The sequence below is a fragment of the Pristis pectinata genome, chromosome 2 (assembly GCF_009764475.1).
Source record: "Pristis pectinata isolate sPriPec2 chromosome 2, sPriPec2.1.pri, whole genome shotgun sequence".
NCBI lineage: Eukaryota > Metazoa > Chordata > Chondrichthyes > Rhinopristiformes > Pristidae > Pristis > Pristis pectinata.
Window position 1 is genome coordinate 141,277,928 of NC_067406.1, and position 19,098 is coordinate 141,297,025.

At 43.4% G+C, this 19,098-nt stretch overlaps 1 protein-coding gene across 1 annotated transcript in view; it reads right to left on the reverse strand.

Annotated features, from left to right (window-relative positions):
• stpg2 (sperm-tail PG-rich repeat containing 2) overlaps positions 1–19,098 on the reverse strand; it is a 199,377-nt gene that overhangs the window by 96,594 nt on the left and 83,685 nt on the right. The window contains exon 7 of the mRNA XM_052041076.1: positions 989–1,096. Within this exon, the coding sequence (XP_051897036.1) occupies positions 989–1,096 (108 nt within the window). The remainder of the gene's footprint in view (positions 1–988; positions 1,097–19,098) is intronic.

Below are 19,098 nucleotides of genomic sequence, written 5' to 3' on the forward strand. Positions count from 1 at the left end.
GAGAGGTTATGTGCTTACACTAGTAATCCAGAGGTCTGGACTAATGATCTGGAGACATGAGTCTAAACCTCCCCCTGACAGCTGGGGAATTTAAACCTGGAATTAAAAGTTTGTGTCTGCAATAGCAACCGTGAAAAAACTATGTTATTCATGTTTATTGTTGTCATAGGTTATACATGCCATGAAAATTAGCTTTTTGCAGTAGCAGCACAGTACATTATGAGACAAGGACAAACATAAGTTAATTTAGAATTAAATTAACATAAATTATACACAATTTACTCATGTGCAAAATAGACAACAAAATAAACATAATGACACTAGTGCAAGATTGAGAAAGAGAGAAAAATATATAGTCCAAGGGAGTGTTAAGGTGAAGTCGGAAGGAGTGTTAAGGTCTAATCCTAAGGAGTGTTAAGTTCTATCTGAGTTCACCAGTGCCCTTCAGGGAAGAAAATCTGCCAGCTTCCTCAGTCTGGCCTCTATGTGACTCCCAAAGAATAGCAATGTGGTTGGCTCTTATGTGTCCTCTGAAATAACGCAGCAAGCCACCCAATTCAAGTGAACTTGCAGTAATGCCATCTGTGAATGAATAACAAAAAACACATGGGATTTATATGGCATCTTTCCCGTCCCCTAGCATGGTAAAGCAACTGAAACAATGGATGGGCTGTTGGTGTCAAGGCAAGTTATGAATTCACAAAGCACAAAAAAGGAAAAGCATCATTGACAGCTCTGTCGCACCAAGATTACCAGAGGGAAAACAGCAATTAGCGTGATATGCACTTCTTAAAAGAATATTTTCAGCTTAGTGTTAGAAAACTTATTAGCACCCACTTATCTGATGTAAGCTAACCTATATAACAAGGCTAAGAGCAGTGCAGTCAAAGCAATTAACACAAAACACTTAAACTGATTAATAACAATCCATGCTCATGTAAAAGGATTCATGAAGAGTATTTGAAAAGGAAACAGCCTTGCTCCTTACCTTGGTCTGAGACAGGAATGGTGGGTGTGGAGGAATGTACTTATTCAGCACATTTGTCTTTTCGTTAAACTGTCCTTTTATCTCATATTTTGCTGGTCCAGGAAAGCCCTTCAAAGAAGTTGACAAGATACTAAATTAATTCTCAACACAAACCAAAGGGCCCTTAATATGGTACAACCTCCCAAGGTGCATACAGGAGCGCTGGTACCAGGACACGTCAGGAGATCTTAGAATAGATGTTCAGACGTTTGCTCAAAGGGAGGGAAAGCGATAAACATAGAACAGGACAGCACTGGACAGGCCATTCAGCCCATGATGTTGTGCCAATCCTATACTAAATGTCCTCCTCCTGTGTATCATCCATATCCCTCCATTCCCTTCATGTTCATGTGTCTACCTAAAAGCCTCTTAAACTTCACCAAACTGCCTGCTTCCCCTACTACCCCTGGTAACCCATTCCAGGCACCTACCACTCTCTGTGTAAAAAACTTGCCCCTCACATTGCCTTTAAACTTCCCCCCTCTAACCTTAAAAGTGTGTCCTCTGATGTTTGACATTTCTACCCTGGGGAAAAGATTCTGACTGTCTACTCTATGTCTCTCATAAAGATAAGGAAAGTGGTTGCGTTACTGAGTGAATATTTGCCCATCCTTGAAGTTCAGACAGATCCCTGTGGAACATCAGAGGTCACAAGTTATCCAAAAAAAGGCATTTTCATTCAACACAAAATCTGCTGGAGGAACTCAGCGGTTCGAGCAGCATCTGGGGGGTTGGGGGGGGGGGGGGTTGGGGGTGAGGAATTGTCTACAGTTTGAGTCAAAACCCTGAACCATATTTTGTGTTGCTCCAGATTCCAGCATCTGCAATCTTTTGTGTCTCCGAGGCATTTTCATGTTTGACATCTAAACTTCATGAAGTATGTTTAAGAAGTGTCTTAAAGGGGTAGACACAGAGAGACAAAGAGATCCAGAGAATTCCAGAGTTCAGTGTCCAGGCAGCTGAATACATGACTACCGATGGAGGAGTGATGGAAGCCAAAAATGTTCAAGAAGGCCTTGGGGCTGGGGTTGCTGGAGCTGCTCTTCAAAACTGATTCATTGGCTGTAAAAACTTTGATGTGTGAGGCTTTATATAAAAGCAAGCCTTTCTTTGTTTTCATGAGCCTCCTTCAACTCCCGTACACACAAGAGACTTGCAGGGTTTCAACCCGAAATGTTGACAGTTCCTCTCCCCCCACAGAAGCTCCTCGACCTGCTGAGTTCCTCCAGCAGATTATTTGTTGCTCCTTCAACCCCTATTCATTGAACCTCATCAGCATCTATATCAATTTGTTCATCTTAAGGGGAGTGGGCAAGGGCATCATTTCTTTCCCATCCCTTGTGGTGGTGACTGTGAGCTGGCTCCTTGAACCACTGCAGTCTGTGTGATGAAGGCATCCCCACAGAGACCTTCTGTGGGGAGTTGCAGCATTGAGGCACTGCAGCTACAAGGAACCACATTATCCCTCTACTATAATCATTCTAGATGCAATCTGGATTCAGTTACAGATGGTGTCATGTCCACTTCTAATATTAGTAAAATATTACCTGTTGCTCAATATTACTTGATGAATTTTCAATGACTTTGAATCAGTGCATTGCCTACATGAACCCTATACTGAACAATTATTAGAGAATATATAAATACTATGTTCATTTTATGCACAACAGTGTTTGAAGACATCTTTAAAGAAAATACCATTTCCCCTTGCTTGGAAATAAGAAAAACTGCAGATGCTGGAAATTTGAAACAAAACCGGAAAATGCTCCAAACACTCAGTGGGTCAGGAAGAGAAATAGTTAATGTTTCAGAGTATCTCAGACCCGAAATGTTATTGCTTTGTCTCTTTTCACAGATACTACCTGACCTGCTGGGTAGTTCAAGCATTTTCTGTTTTATTTCCCCTTTCTTGAGCTGTTTTCTTTCCGGGAGCTGTGAGTTGTCCATAGTGGATGTTGTCAGGGATGGGAAATGAATGCTGGCCTTGCCCATGAGTCATAGAGACTTACAGCATGGAAACAGGCCCTTCGGCCCAACATATCCATGCTGACTGTGTTGCCCAGCGAGCTAGTCCCATCTGCCCGTGTTTGGCCCATAGCCCTCTAAACCCCCTCCAATCACATATTTATCTAGATGGCTTTTAAATGTTGCTAATGTGCCCACCTCAACCACTATTTCTGGCAGCTCATTCCAAATATGCACCACCCTTTGCGTGAAGAAGCTGCCCCGATGTCCCTTTTAAATCTCATGTCTCTGATCTTAAACCTATGCCCTCTTGTTTCTAGAACTCCCTCCCTGGGAAAAAGACTGTGTGCTTTCACCCTGTCTATGCCCCTCAGGATCTTATATATATCTCTATCAGGTCACTTTCCAATCTCCTACATTCCAGGGAATGACACACAGATCCCAAGAAATGAATTTAAAACAAAACTTTAGTCTGCTTTTTGGTGGTAAAATTGCATCTACTGGATGCAGAATAGCCATACAGCATGACCCAAGCACACATTTTCAGCACTATCCAACATAACTGCTTAACACTGCTGGGAGGAGGTGTGTGTGGAGCATAAACCAGCATTAATCTGGTGATAAGAATGGCCTCTTGTGGTAAATCACAAGATGCTGGAGGAACTCAATGGGTTAGGCAGCATCTATGGAGGGAAATGGACAGTTGAAATTTTGTGTTGAGACCTTCTACCTGGACTGAGTCTGAGATCCAAAACATTGACTATTCAATTGGTATTGGTTTATTATTGTCACTTGCCCTGAGGTACAGTGAAAAACTTGTCTTGCATACCAATTGTACAGGCCAATTCATTACACAGTGCAGATACAGTACAGAGTAAAGTGTCACAGCTACAGAGAAAGTGCAGTGCAATAAGGTGGAAGGTCACAACAAGGTAGATTGTGAGGTCAAGAGTCCATCTCATCGTATAAGGGAACCATTCAATAGTCTTATCACAGTGGGATAGAAGCTGTCCTTGAGCCTGGTGGTATGTGCCCTCAGGCTCCTGTATCTTCTGCCTGATGGAAGAGGAGACAAGAGAGAATGACCCAGGTGGGTGGGGTCTTTGATTATGCTGGCTGCTTCACCAAGGCAGTGAGAGGTAAAGACAGAGTCCAAGGAGGGGAGGCTGGTTTCCGTGACGTGCTGGGCTGTGTCCACAACTCTCTGCAGTTTCTTGCGGTCCTAGGCAGAGCAGTTGCCGTACCAAGCCACGAGGCATCCAGATAGGATGCTTTCTTGACACGTCTTGACCCGCTGAGTTCCTCCAGTATCTTGTGTGTTGCTCCAGATTCCATCATCTGCAGTCTCTTGGGCCTCTTGTCATGCTAGCAAAGTAATTTATTAAATAGAACAAGCCCACAATGTATATCCATGGAGCAGAAGGCAATCATCAACAGTGATGGAACTAATGTTAGGAAGGTTAGAAAATCTAACAAAGGATGTGTTGCAAAGATCAGAAGAGGTCAGGAAAGTTGTAATTTGGACTGATGGTCTGTGGATGATGACGTGCAGCTAAGTGACAGCCTCTTGTGAGACAAAATGCATGCCACTAGGGTCAAGATAAGTGCCGTTAAACTACATAATGGCATTCACCTAACCCAGGTCATGCAGAGTACAATCAATGATTATAAGTAAGGTATCATGTTCTTTGGCGTAACATTCATGTGTCAGCAGTCGACCTGCCAGGGTTAGCAGAGCATCGTTTGTACTGAGACAGAATACTAAAGAACAACAGATGGACTGTGGCTTAGTGGTGTGTGTATGTGATGTTACTTAGCAGCATTGGTCATGTTCACTGACACCACAGCGTATATCTTACTGAAAACAGTGTAGCTTGGGAGATGGTAATAAATCCATAGGCAGACAAATTATGAGGACTGTCTTGTGCCATTACTGCTCACAAAGGTCACAAAATCAACTGAACAATGACTTTAACACAGACCAACAACAAAAACAGAAGACTGAGGTACTATATTAAAGTGCAGAGGATGCAATGTTCCAAGGGAGAAAGGTGCGATTCATAAATTCTTAAAACACACCATAAACCAAAGTGTTTCACTTGTTCTATGTGTCTGCACTCCTTTTCTTTGGTTTTATAGCTAAGGAAAGCATGGAAATTATATGATTTGGCAGTGCATTTGTGAGTGGAGGTTACTGGAACACAAAAGTTTAAGAAAAAAAAATCAAACACTGTATAAACATGCTAAAGCCCATTGGAATTATATGGTCGGTATCTCAGAACACCTAATCACCTAATGATTATCAAACCAAGTTAGCTTGCCTTTATCCAGTGTATGACATCTACAAAATATTGTAAAATATTTTATAATCAATGAATGTCAGACACTTTATTGAGCAGTTATATCCCAGCTACAAATGCCTACAACAGCTAACAACATTCATGCTGGTCGTATACCAATCTGCGTCCCTTCTGCTCTGAAAATCTATCAGTCTCAGCCTTCTTGAGCAGAGAATTCAATGATTCATAATCTCAGAGTAAAAAAGTTCCCTTCATCTCAGTCCTAAATGGATAACTTCATATCCCAAGACTATGTTACTCAGTTCTAGACTTCCCAAGCAGAGCAAAAGAGGTTCCTGGCATCTTCCCTGTCCTCCTAAGACTGGGAATTCCTGTATGGTCTATTGAGTCAAAGAACTATTTATTGGAAACATAAGCCTAAAGTAGGTTCAATTCCCAATCTGTTACACAGCTAACTGATTATCACATAGATGGCTCATTTCTCAACAGATATTAGTAAGTTCAGACCTCCCTGACTACATCAGAATCAGAATTAGATTTATTCGCACTGTCTTAGATGACATGAAATTTGTTGTTTTGCGGCAGCAGTACAGTGCAAGACATAAAATTGCTATAAATTACAAAAATAATTAAACGGTGCAAAATAAAAGGAATGACGAGGCAGTGTTCATGGGCTCATGGACCATTCAGAAATCTGAGGGTGATGGGAAGAAGCTGTTTCTGAATCGTTGAGCGTGGGTCTTCAGGCTCCTGTACCTCCTCCCCGATGGTAGTAACAAGAAGAGGGCATGTCTGGGATGGTGAGGGTCCTTAGTGATGGATGCCGCCTTCTTGCAATAGAAAGCAAGCTCACATTACTAGCGTTAATGTATTCTTCATTCTAAGACAACAGTTTACTGCGGCAATAAGTACATACAGTAAATCACAAGCATTATAGCACAAAACACTTGCATTTACATGGTGCCTTTGGCTTAACAAAGCATACCAAGGCATTTAGCAAGAGGGCTATTGAATAAAATGTGCTACAGAGTCACAAAAGGGAATATCAGGAGATATTAAAGCTTGGTCAAAATGGTAGGTGTTAAAAAACATCTTAGAAGAAATAGTGTTAGAGAAAAAAAATCTATTGCAATACAACAAAATAGTCCCAAAAGTATGAAATAATTTCAAAAGGGTAGCCTGTGGAAAGATGGAGCAAAGGAATATTACCATCCTAATTGCTCTGTATTAACAGGACTCTATGAAGTAAAATCATTTCGTTTTAACAAATGTAGTTTTTCAGAAGTAATGTGCCTGTTAGAACCGACTGGGATTTAAGCCATTTCCAAAATGCTGCCAGCAAAACTCTAGATAGGTTGCAACAAATGCAGCTATTAAGCATGCAATATTTCTGTAGAATGTTGAAATGACACTGAGACAGGTAGCCCAAGGCAAACTCTCAGCACCAGAGCCAGCTCTGTGTGAGATAGCTAGCTATATGTCCCTAAGTAGGACAACACTGCCAGGTTCCCAGCCGGACCCAGAGGGCAGTGCTGCCAATAACGACCCATCTGTTAACCACCGGCACACAGCAAGCAATTTCTAATGAAGACAGATGGGAAGGACCCTGGACCGCCAGGCAGCAGGGTACTAATGAAACCATCTAATGGTCACTACCTGCCTCTTTTGACTGATTGATGACCACAACATGAACTTCAAGGAAATGCCCCTGACATTATTCGTTCATTAGTCACGGGGGGTTGGTAGCGGGGGGAACAACAATATCCTTCATGTTGCCCTTTTCTATTTCTGAAAAATGCCATATTTACTTTTACCCTTCAGTCATTTGCAATAACCTTGCTCAGACTGCTTGCCATTGAACCTCTGCGATGAGTCCATTCCTTATAAATACTGATCACATAAACAAGTGGAAATGACTTGGAAAATGGTCGGTTGCAACAACATGAACTATCTTTTTACACACATTCCATTAAATGATCGAGTAACTTAATAACCTCACATAATCAATACAGCACAGGAACAGGCCCTCGGTCCATGATGTCTCCGCCAAGCACAATGTCCAATTAAGCCAAATTGGTTTAACATTATTGTCACAGGTACTGAGGTACAGAGAAAAACTTGTCTTGTATGCTGCCCAGACAGATCATTTCACTACAACCGTGCATTAAGTAGTACAAGGTAAAACAATAACGGAATGCAGAATAAAGTATTACAGTCACTGAGAAAGTGCAGTGCAGGCAGGCAATAAGGTGCAAGGCCATAACGAGGTAGATTGTGAGGTCAAGAGTCCATCTTATCATACTAGGGAACCATTCAATAGTCTTATAACAGTGGGATAGAAGCTGTCCTTGAGTCTTGTGATATCTCTTCTGCCTGCACATGATACATATCCCTCCATCCCTGAATATTCATGTACCTATCTAACAGTCTCTTAAACACCACTATCGAATCTGCCCATCTCCTCCCCTCCCCTCCTCCATCCTTTACTCCATGGTCCACTGCCCTCTCCTACCGGATTCCTTCTTCTTCATCCATTTGCCTCTTCTACCTGTCAGCTCTCAGCTTATTACATCTTCTCCCCCGCCCCCACCCACCTACCTTCCCCTCTCACCTGAACTCACCTGTCCCCTGCCTGCCTGTGCTCCTCCCCCTCCCCCCACCTTCTTAGAACATAGAACATAGAACAATTACAGCACAATTCAGGTCCTTCGGTCCACAAAGCTGTGCTGAACATGTCCCTACCCTAGAAATTACTACGTTTACCCATAGCCCTCTATTTTACTCAGCTCCATATACCGATCTAACAGTCTCTTGAAAGACCCTATCGTATCAGCCTGCACCACCGTTTCCGGCAGCCCATTCCACTCACTCACCACTCTCTGAGTAAAAAACTTACCCCTGACATCTCTATATCTACTCCCCAGCACCTTAAACCTATGTCCTCTTGTGGCCACCAATTCAGCCCTGGGGAAAAGCCTCTGACTATCTACCCTATCAATACCTCTCATCATCTTATACACCTCAATCAGGTCCCCCCTCTCTCCATGGAGAAAAGGCAGAGTTCCCTCAACCTGCTTTCATTAGGCATGCTCCACATTCCAGGCAGCATCCTTGTAAATCTCCTCTGCACCCTCTCTATGGCTTCCACATCTTTCCTGTAGTGAGGAGACCAGAACTGAGCACAATACTCCAAGTGGGGTCTGACCAGGGACCTATACAGCTGCAACAATACCTCACGGCTCCTAAATTCAATTCCCGAATTGATGAAGGACAATACACCATATGCCTTCTTAACCACAGAGTCAAATTGCACAGCCACCTTGAGCGTCCCCAAGATCCCTCTGATCCTCCACACTGCCAAGAGTCCTACCATTAATACTATATTCTGCCAACATATTTGACCTACCAAAATGAACCACTTCATACTTATCTGGGTTGAACTGCATCTGCCACTTCTCAGCCCAACTCTGCATCCTATCTATGTCCCTCTGTAACCTCTGACAGCCCTCCAAACTATCCACAACAACCCCAACCTTCATGTCATCCGCAAACTTACTAACCCACCCCTCCACTTCCTCATCCAGGTCATTTATAAAAATCACAAATAGTAAGGGTCCCAGTACAGATCCCTGAGGTACACCACTGGTCACCGACCTCCACTCAGAATACGACCCTTCAACAACCACTCTTTGCCTTCTGTGGGCCAGCCAGTTCTGGATCCACACTGCAATGTCCCCTTGGATCCCATGTCTCCTCACCTTCTACATAAGCCTAGCATGGGGTACCTTATCAAATGCCTTGCTGAAATCCATATACACTACATCCACTGCTCTCCCTTCATCAATGTGCTTAGTCACATCCTCAAAAAATTCAATCAGGCTCGTAAGGCAGGACCTGCCCTTGACAAAGCCATGCTGACTATTCCTAATCATATTATACCTCTCCAAATGTTCATAAATCCTGCCTCTCAGGATCTTCTCCATCAGCTTACCAACCACTGAGGTAAGACTCACCGGTCTATAATTCCCTGGACTATCCCTACTCCCCTTCTTGAATAAGGGAACAACATCCGCAACCCTCCAATCTTCTGGAACCTCTCCCGTCTCCATCGACGATGCAAAGATCATCGTCAGAGGCTCCACAATCTCCTCCCTCACCTCCCACAGCAACCTGGGGTACATCTCATCCAGTCCTAGCGACTTATCTAACTTGATGCTTTCCAAAAGTTTCAGCACCACCTCTTTTCTAATATCTACATGCTCAAGCTTTTCAGGCTACTGCATGTCCCCACTACAATCCCCCAGATCTTTTTCCGTGGTGAATACTGACGTAAAGTATTCATTAAGTACCTCCGCTATTTCTTCTGGATCCATACACATTTTCCCACTGCTGCACTTGATAGGCCCTATCCTTTCGCATTTCATCCTCTTACTCTTTACATACTTGTAGAACGCCTTGGGGTTTTCCTTAATCCTGTCCGCTAAGGCCTTCTCATGTCCCCTTCTGGCTCTCCTAATCTCTTTTTTAAGTTCCTTCCTTTTAGCCTTGTACTCCTCCAGATTTCCAACATTACCTAGCTCTCTGTACCTTTTGTATGCTTTTCTTTTCCTTTTGACTAGATTTATTATAGCCTTCGTACACCACGGTTCCTGTATCCTATCATGACTCCCCTGTCTCATCGGAACATGCCTGTGCAGAGCTCCACACAAATGTCCCCTGAATATTTGCCACATATCTTCTGTACTTTTCCCAGAGAACATCTGTTCCAATCTTATTCTGGCTTCTGCCCTCTTCCTTTCCAGTCCTGATGAAGGGTCTCGGCCTGAAACTTTGACTGTTTATTTTCCTCCATAGATGCTACCTGACCTGCTGAGTTCCTCCAGCAATTGTTGTGTGTTGTTCCTTTAAACTTTCCCCCTCTCACCTTAAATGCATGTCCTCCAGTACTTGACATTTCTACCCGGGCAAAAAGATTCTGACTGTCTGTCTTATCTATGCCTCTCATAATTTAATAAACCTTTATCAGGATTTTATGAACATATCATGATTTTATAACCTAGCTTACACTTACATGATCAGAGTGAAATTACTCAATTGGAACAGAATTAATACCACACATATGGAGGCCATTCAGCCCAAAGTGCCTCTGCCAACAAGAGGCTTCTCCATTGAGTTCCACACCCTTGCAATTTATTCCCCTTCAGATACAAGTCTTTTAAAAGTTGCTTCTACTGTTCCATCCAGGCAGTCCGCGCAATGTATACACACATGCTGAGAAAATCAGACTGTAGAATACTCAATGTTTCAGATCCAGGACCCTTCATCAGAGTCCTGAAGAAAGGTCCCAGATCTGAAACGTTAACTTTCTCCGCATCCACAGACGCTGCCTGACCTGCTGCGTGTTTCCTGCACTTTCTGTTTTTATTTCAGATTGGTAAATTGGTTTATTACTGTCACACGAACTGAGATACAGTGAAAAACTTTGTTTTGCATTCCATCCATACTGATCATTTCATTATGAGTGCATTGGGAGGATGATTATAACAGCAGTAATGAATAGGTCTGCAGAGAGCAGCTTGCCACAAGTCACCACATTCCAGCGCATTTTCCAGCTTCTGCAGTTCTTTGATTTTCATTTAGTGCAGAATCCTGACTGGATGCATCATGGTCTGGTTGGGCAACTCCAACTCACAGGAACACAAGAGGCTGCAGAGGGTAGTGGGCACAGCCCAGTCCATCACAGACACACCCCTCCTCACCACTGACAGCATCTACAGGAGGCACTGCCTCATGAAGGCAGCATCTATCGTCAATGATCCCCACTATCCAGGCCACGTCCTCTTCTCATTGCTACCATCAGGCAGGATGTACAGAAGCCTGAAGTCCCACACCACCAGGTTCAGGAACAGCTACTTTCCTACAACCATCAGGTTCTGCACAACCCTAATCCTACCTCAGTCACGGAACACTACAGACCATCACTTACATTGCCACGGACTTGTCTCTGTTTTTTTACACTGTCTTGTTTCTTTTTCTGTCTTTATTTACTGTCTTGTATAAATTATGTATAATAGGTTCCATGTTGTCTGTACCTACGTGCCTGTGGCACTGCTGCAGGTTTCTCATTGTACCTGTACCTCACCGTACTTATGCACTCGACTTGACTTGCGCAGATGTCCGCAGACACACAGGTAAGGTGGGAGCCTGGTCAATGAAGTTACAACCTGGTAGCATTACAACTGGAGCCTGTACGTCATGATTTTACAAGGAGCTAGAGCAGGGTAGAGCTGCTTGCAACCAATTTACAATGGATTTCCATGATAGGTACCCACGTAGCAAAGGCTTGGCCCAGTGCTATGGAGAGGGAAAGCTGTCTAGTGCAAAGCAGCAACAAGAGTAGCTCATCAGGCCCTTTGAGTCTGCTCCTTCATTCAATACAATTTAATGCATCAAGTTTATAAAGCAACATTGGAAAATGCTCCAGAGCATTCCACAGAAGTGGGCATTAGCAGGATTCCATACTCATCCATGGAAGGAGATATGATGTCACCAAACACTCATTCAAAGAGGTAGAATTTTGGAAGCATCTTTGAAGGAGCAGGTAGAGCGTGATCAGCAAAGGGGGTTGTGGAGGGGATTCCAGAGCTTTGGGGGCAGGAGGCTAACTGAGCGAAACGGATGGGCAGGAGACCGAAATGGAGGAGCGCAAAGTCAATGTCGAGTTTATTGTCACATGCACAAGTACATGTGTGCACAGTTGCAATGAAAAACTTGCAGCAGCATCACAGGCACATAGCATCAGATAAGCAGCATTCACAAGAAAAACATAAATTAATCATAAATTATACACAATTTTTACGAAAGAACACAATTATAACAAAAAAATCAAAGTCCATTGTAGTGCAAAGTGATCAAAGTGTTGATAAACTGTAGTGATTAGGGTTGTGCTGGTTGGTTCAAGAACCGAATGGTTGAAGGGAAGTAGCTGTTCCTGAACCTGGTGGTGTGGGACTTCAGGCTTCTGTACCTCCTGCCCAATGGTAGCTGCGAGAAGATGGCATGGCCCGGATGGTGGGGATCTTTGACAATGGACGTTGCCTTCTTGAGGCAGTGCCTCCTGTAGATACTACCGATAGTGCAGTGGACCCTTGATTTTATTTCAAGGAAAAGCAGAGGAGTTATCCCTTGGGCCCTTGGCCAATATTTAGTCATAAAACTGATCTTCTGGTTGATCTCACATCCACGATAAAACTCTCTGCCCTCGTCTCTCTTTTAGCTTGAGTGTTCCTTAATGGCATTTGATAGGCCCTCCATAACTTGCACTGATACTCCCTTCTGCTGCTGGATTTTCTTTTTGTTAAACCTGTTGCAAAGCACCTTGAGATAGTTTACTACATTGAAGGTGCTATCAACAAGTTTTGTTGATCTTCTGCACCCACTCAAGCAGCCAGAATTTGGTTAGCATCTCCTCCCAGAACTGGCAGCTCCAGCTGGGACCCTCTGTAGAGCACTGGAGCTCCAGACTCACCTCTAGACTGGGGCTTGGCACCTGTAATCAATGCCTCAGAGGTACTATCCACTGTGGCAATGCAAGATACAGTCACCGTCTCGTGAATGAAGAAAAAAATGCAGAGACAGGGAGAGCGGAGGAGAAAGAACAAAAGGCACTGTATAAACGACAGCTGTTAATGTGTAAACTTTTGGATGCAAACGAGGAAGCAGATGGAGCAGCAGTTTTAACAACCTCTAAACACAATTTTTGTTCCTTTACTTGCTCCATTCCCGTCCTCTCTTCCCTCGTCCTTTTGTTATTCAGTCTCTTCTTCATTCTTTTGTTGTCACCCCACCCGTTCTTCCCAGCATCTTATTTTAACTCAACATTTCCCATCCATAGAACATAGAACAGTGCAGCACAGGAACAGGCCAGCATGTCTGTGCTGAACACGATGCCAAATTAAACTAAATCTCTTCTGCTTGCACATGATTCATATCCATCCATCCCCTGCATATTCATGTGTCTAACAGCCTCTTAAACACCGCTATCACATCTGCCTCCACCACCACCATTCCAGGCATCTATCATTGTGCAAAAAACTTGCCCCGCACATCTCCTTTGAACTTACTCCCTCTCACCTTAAATGCATGCCCTCTAGTATTAGTCATTTCGACCCTGGGAAAAAGATACCGGCTGTCTATTCTATCTATGCCTCTCATAATGTTATAAACTTCTATCAGGTCTCCCCTCAGCCTCCGACGCTCCAGAGAAAACAACCCAACTTTGTCCAACCTCTCCTTATAGCTCATACCCTCTAATTCAGGCAGCTTCCTGGTAAACCTCTTCTGTACCCTTTCCAAAGCCTCCGCATCCCTCCTGTAATTGGGCCACCAGAACTGGACACAATATTCCAAGCTGAAAGGTCCCTGGCCTGAAATACTGAGTCTGTCACTCTCTCCGTGCTGCTGGTGAGTGTACCCAGCACTTTTGGTTTACATTTCACATTTCCAGCCTCTGCAATATTTCCATTCGGCACCATTGAGTCATGGCTGACTCTGTCAAATGTATAAAAATGCAGTGCAACAATTTACATCGACAGCACCAATGTGCAACTTAAATCTGGAACAAATTTTATTGAGATAAAGGGTTTTATGATGAAGGTTGTCAACAGTTAGACGTGGCAGATCACAACCAACGTGGTTAGGATAAAATATCCTAAGCAAGGCACAAGAAGGGCAAAAAGTGTTGCAGAATAGATGGATAACTTATACAGCAAAAGGCCTTGACCAAGAGCAAATGACCAGAGATAAACCTTTCACCACACTACTGAGAATGAAAGCTCCTAAAGCAGGTTCAGCATGTTACTGAACACTCGAACAAGCTTCTACAGATGTGTTGAAAGATGCACCTGTGCACACATGTACTTGTGCATATGATAATGAACTCGACTTTGACTTTGACTTTGAGTCGTTTTAACACAGTGAACAGGGCAGGACTGATTAGCAGGACTGGTCACAAACAGGATCTGTTTAAATCATTCTACATGTGCAAAGTATCCCTCATTCTGAGAAAAAGACTAAGGAAGGAGGGTCACCAACACATACAAAATGCTGGAGGAACTCAGCAGGTCAGGCAGCATCTATGGAGGAAAGTAAACAGTCAACGTTTCGGGTCGAGACCCTTCATCAGGACTGGAAGGAGAATAGTGGAGCGAGGGAGAGTATGGATGAAGGGTTGGAATGAAGGACTGCTATTGCTGAACACAGCGAGTAAATCTGTCATTTCTTCAGAGAATCAGTCAAACATAATCTTCAAGGTTTTCTAAGTACGACACTGATGATATATGAATCTGATTTATGCATTGAAATTTCTTCTCTCAGAGGAGTGGTGAATCCCTAGAATTCTCTGCCCCCGAGGGTGGTGGAGGCCAGATCATTAGATATATTTGTGGAGGTAGATAACTATTTGGGAGATAGATAACAATTTGAAAGTTTGAAGAATTGAGTTTTATGGAGAACTGGCACAGAAGAGGAGTTGAGGCTGGCATCGATCAGCCATGATGGGGCAGGCTGGAGGGGCCAAGTGGCCTACTCCTGCTCCTACTTTCTTGTGCACTTGTTTACTGGTGATTTGGGGTTTGGAGAAGGTTGCCCTGTTGTCAAGTTCAATATCAGAGAACTGCCATAACACAGACTGCAACTGTCACTCTCCTGAAGACCATGTCAGTGCGGGAGGCACTTGGAGTGATCTGCTCTGTAGTCTTCATGTGTTAGTCCACTCTCAGAATCAGACTAAAAGAGATCAATTAGACTGTGCATGGACTAGCCTTGTATCTCCTTCAGTACTGAACATAAGAATGTAAGAACTAGGAGCAGGAGTTGACCATTTGGCCCTTGAAGTCCACTGAGGCATTCACTCAATGCCACTTTCCTGCACCATCTCCATAATTCCCATGAGCTACAGAAATCTATCAATCTCTGTTGACATAGAACATAGAACATAGAATGTTCTAAAGTCCTGTTCAGCACAGGAACAGGCCCTTCGGCCCACAATGTCTGTGCCAAACACAATGCCAAATTAAAGTAAATCCCTTCTGCCTGCATGTGATCCGTATCCCTCCATTCCCTGCATATTCATATGTCTGTCTCAAAGCCTCTTAAACACCACCATTGTACCATGTTCTGAATAAACCCCACAGCCCACTGGAATAGAGAATTCCTAAGGTTCACCACCTTCCGCATGGACCTAGACTCTCCATCCAGGGGAAACATATTGCTTGCACACAGTCAGTTGAGCCCTATAAGAAATTTTTGTCTCAATAAGATCTCCTCTTATTCTTCTAACTCCAGAGAATACAGTCTACTCAATCTCTACTCAAAAAGCAAATCCACCATTGCTAGGACCAGTCTGGTAAATCTTCACTGCAGTCCCTCCAATGGTAAGTACATCCTGTTGTGGTTAGAAAGCATCCTATCTGGATGCATCACAGCTCATACGGCAACAGCTCTGCCCGTGACTGCAAGAAACTGCAGAGTTGTGGGCACAGCTCAGCACATCACGGAAACCAGCCTCCCCTCCCTGCACTTCTCACTGCCTTGCTAAAGCAGCCAACATAACCAAAGACCCCACCCACCCCGTACATTCTCTCTTCTCCCCTCTCCCAGAAGATACAAAAACCTGAAAGCACGTACCACCAGGCTCAAGGACAGCTTCTATCCTGCTGTTATAAGACTATTGAACCATCCGCTGGTATGATAAGATGGATTCTTAAACTCACAGTCTACATCATTATGGCCTTGCACCTTATTGTCTGCCTGTACTGTACTTTCTCTGTAACGGTAACACTTTATTCTGCATTCTGTTGTTGTTTTCCCTTGTACTACCTCAATGTACCATTGTAAAGAAATGATCTGTATGGGTGGCATGCAAAATAAATTTTTTCACTGTACCTCAGTACATGTTACAATAATAAACCAATTTACCAATTTATTGGCTACTCCACTTACGGTTATAACCAATGCTGACTACAGGATGTTGATAGTTAGTGACTTGACAATGACAATGCCACTGAATGGGTAAGTGGTAGACATTGTCTTGTTGGAGATAGTCATTGCTTGACACTTAATTTCGTGTGGCACAAAAATTCCTTGCCACTTTTCAGCCCAGGAACAAATATTGTTGAGGCTGCAAGTTCCTTCATTATCTCTGAAACTACCAATGGAAGTAAATGGATTTACACTGGGTGGAGTGGGAGAATTGGGTCAGTTGGTTACATCACAGTCAGGGACCTCAGAGGAAAGGAAGATTGGCAATGAAAATGTGAGAGCCAGAAATTTCCTTTTTGATATTGGAAAGGTGCTGTCAGCAGAACTGGAAGGAAGGATAACTGAAGAAGAACCTCTGTATAAAGCCCAAGGTTAGTAGCTTCACATGGGAGGGCAATGTAGCCTTAAAGAAGCAGTAAGTGTGACCTTAGGATGATTGAGTACTAAGGAACAAGGGGAGGGAAGCCACACAGTAAGTTGGAATCGGAAATTATTCAGAGAGAAATTATTCACAGAAACTGACTTAAAAAGATTCACAAGCACACACTTCAAAAGCATCACAGAAAATTATTAAAGCTTTCACATTATCAACCACCATGGCTAGTTTTCCTGACAAGTCAGGTACAGTTGGCCACTGGTACAGTGCACTGCTGAAGAGTCTGACAGTATTTCATGGTAAGAGATCAAAGGCAAAGTCAATAAAGATCTAATAACATGCCAGTTTAATAAAGAATTGCACATTATAAAATGGGCTGGTTGGAACGTTACAATTCATCAGAGTAAACAAAATATACTAAGCTTATTTGCTGGCACTGTCAGCAAGGTAAACATGCCCATGTGATTAGGTAATGCTAATAAACCTGTTACCCAATGCTTTTGCACCTTGTGTCAAAGTATACAATACTGTTCCTCGACTGAACCTAAACAGATTTTTTTGCATCTGATTAAAACAACAGCAGCTATAAATTTGCTGCTATCAGTGGGAATCCATTTCACTGTGCTTTCCAACAACACTTTGGGACCATTTACACACCTTTAGTGTCTCCGCATTATAGGAAGCAACTGTGACTGCTCCTCCGCTAACACAGAGAATGAGACAATATTTTGGAAAGGCATTTTCTGAGCCTTTGGTTGAGCCCAAATGAATTTTAACACATGTTCTGTCAACTCTCCAACTCTAAGAGGGTTAATGGTATTCAACTTAGAGCTAAGAAAACAAACCTGAAATTCCAAACAGGATTTCTATTTAGTGTCTTAGAATCATTCCACATAGAATCAGGCCCTTCAGCCCACCAAGTTAGTGCAGACCATCAATCACCAGTGACTCCTCTAACCTCCCAACCTGCGCGTCTTTGGAATGTGGGAGGAAACTGAAGCATCCGAGGGGGAAACCCACACGGTCCAAAGAGAGAATGTGCAAACTCTACACAGACTGTGTTGGAGGCCGGGATTGAACCTGGGTACTGGAGCCAGGTACCAGCTTTGCCACTGTGCCATATTTTTACTTACATAAAAGGACATGGGCAGCAGCTGCATGAAAGGATTGCTACTTTGCACTGCACTTTCTCTGTAGCTGTGACACTTTACTCTGTACTGTTACTGTTTTTACCTGTAGTACATCAATGCACTCTGTACTAACTCAGTGTAACTGCACTGTGTAATGAATTGACCCGTACGATCAGGATGCAAGATAAGTTTTTCACTGTACCTCGGTACAAGTGACAATAATAAACCAACACCAATACCAATACCAATCCAAGTCCCTCTCTAAATCATACACCACCCTGCACAGGTATTGTGCTCCTAGATCATAATCTAGGAAATCCCTTGCTAACAGCACAGTGGGAGCATTTTCACCAATAAACTGCAGTGGTTCAAGATAACACATTACCTTCTCAAGGGCATTGAGGTGTAAGCAATACAACTTGGCATTGGCAGGGACACCCACATCCCATTGATGCTGATCAAGTGGTAAAATGGTTGGTAAAATGCATTATGTGGATAGATTGTAGCTGAGTTATTCCCCTCTTTGTCATGTGGTCACAAAATTGTGAACTGTGCAAGCTATCAGCAAAAGTTGGGTGTAGTCAAGAAAGTCAGGATAATAGACATATGTCTGCATGTCCTATTAAACCCACCCACATGGCCACCTTGCTGATGGTTAGTAGATTGTCATCCCATACAAAAATCAGCCTGAATTTCTACCAGGCTGTCCATACAGATCATTTCATCACATCAGTGCATTGAGGTAGTACAAGGGAAAACAATAACACAATGCAGAATTAAGTGTTACAGTTACGGAGAAAGTACAGTGCAGGCAGACAATAAGGTGCAAGGCCATGACAAGGTAGATTGTGAGGTTAGGAATCTATTTTGTTGTACTAGGGGACCATTCAATAGTCTTATAATGGCAGGATAGAAGCTGTCCTTGAGCCTGGTGGTATGTGCTTTCAGGCTTTTGTATCTTCGGCCCAATGGGAGAGGGGAGAAGAGAGAATGTCTGGGGTGGGTGGGGTCTTTGATTATTCTGGCTGTTTTACCAAGACAGCGAGAAGTATACACAAGAGTCCATGGAGGGGAGGGTGGTTTCCGTGATGTGCCGAGCTGTGTCCACAACTCTCTGCAGTTTCTTGCATGCACTTAAGGCGAGAAGGGGTAAGTCTAAAGGAGATGTGCGGAGCAAGTTTTTTACACAGAGAGTGATGGGTGCCTGGAATGCCCTGCCAGGCCAAGTGGCGGACGCAGATACAACAGGGACATTTAAGA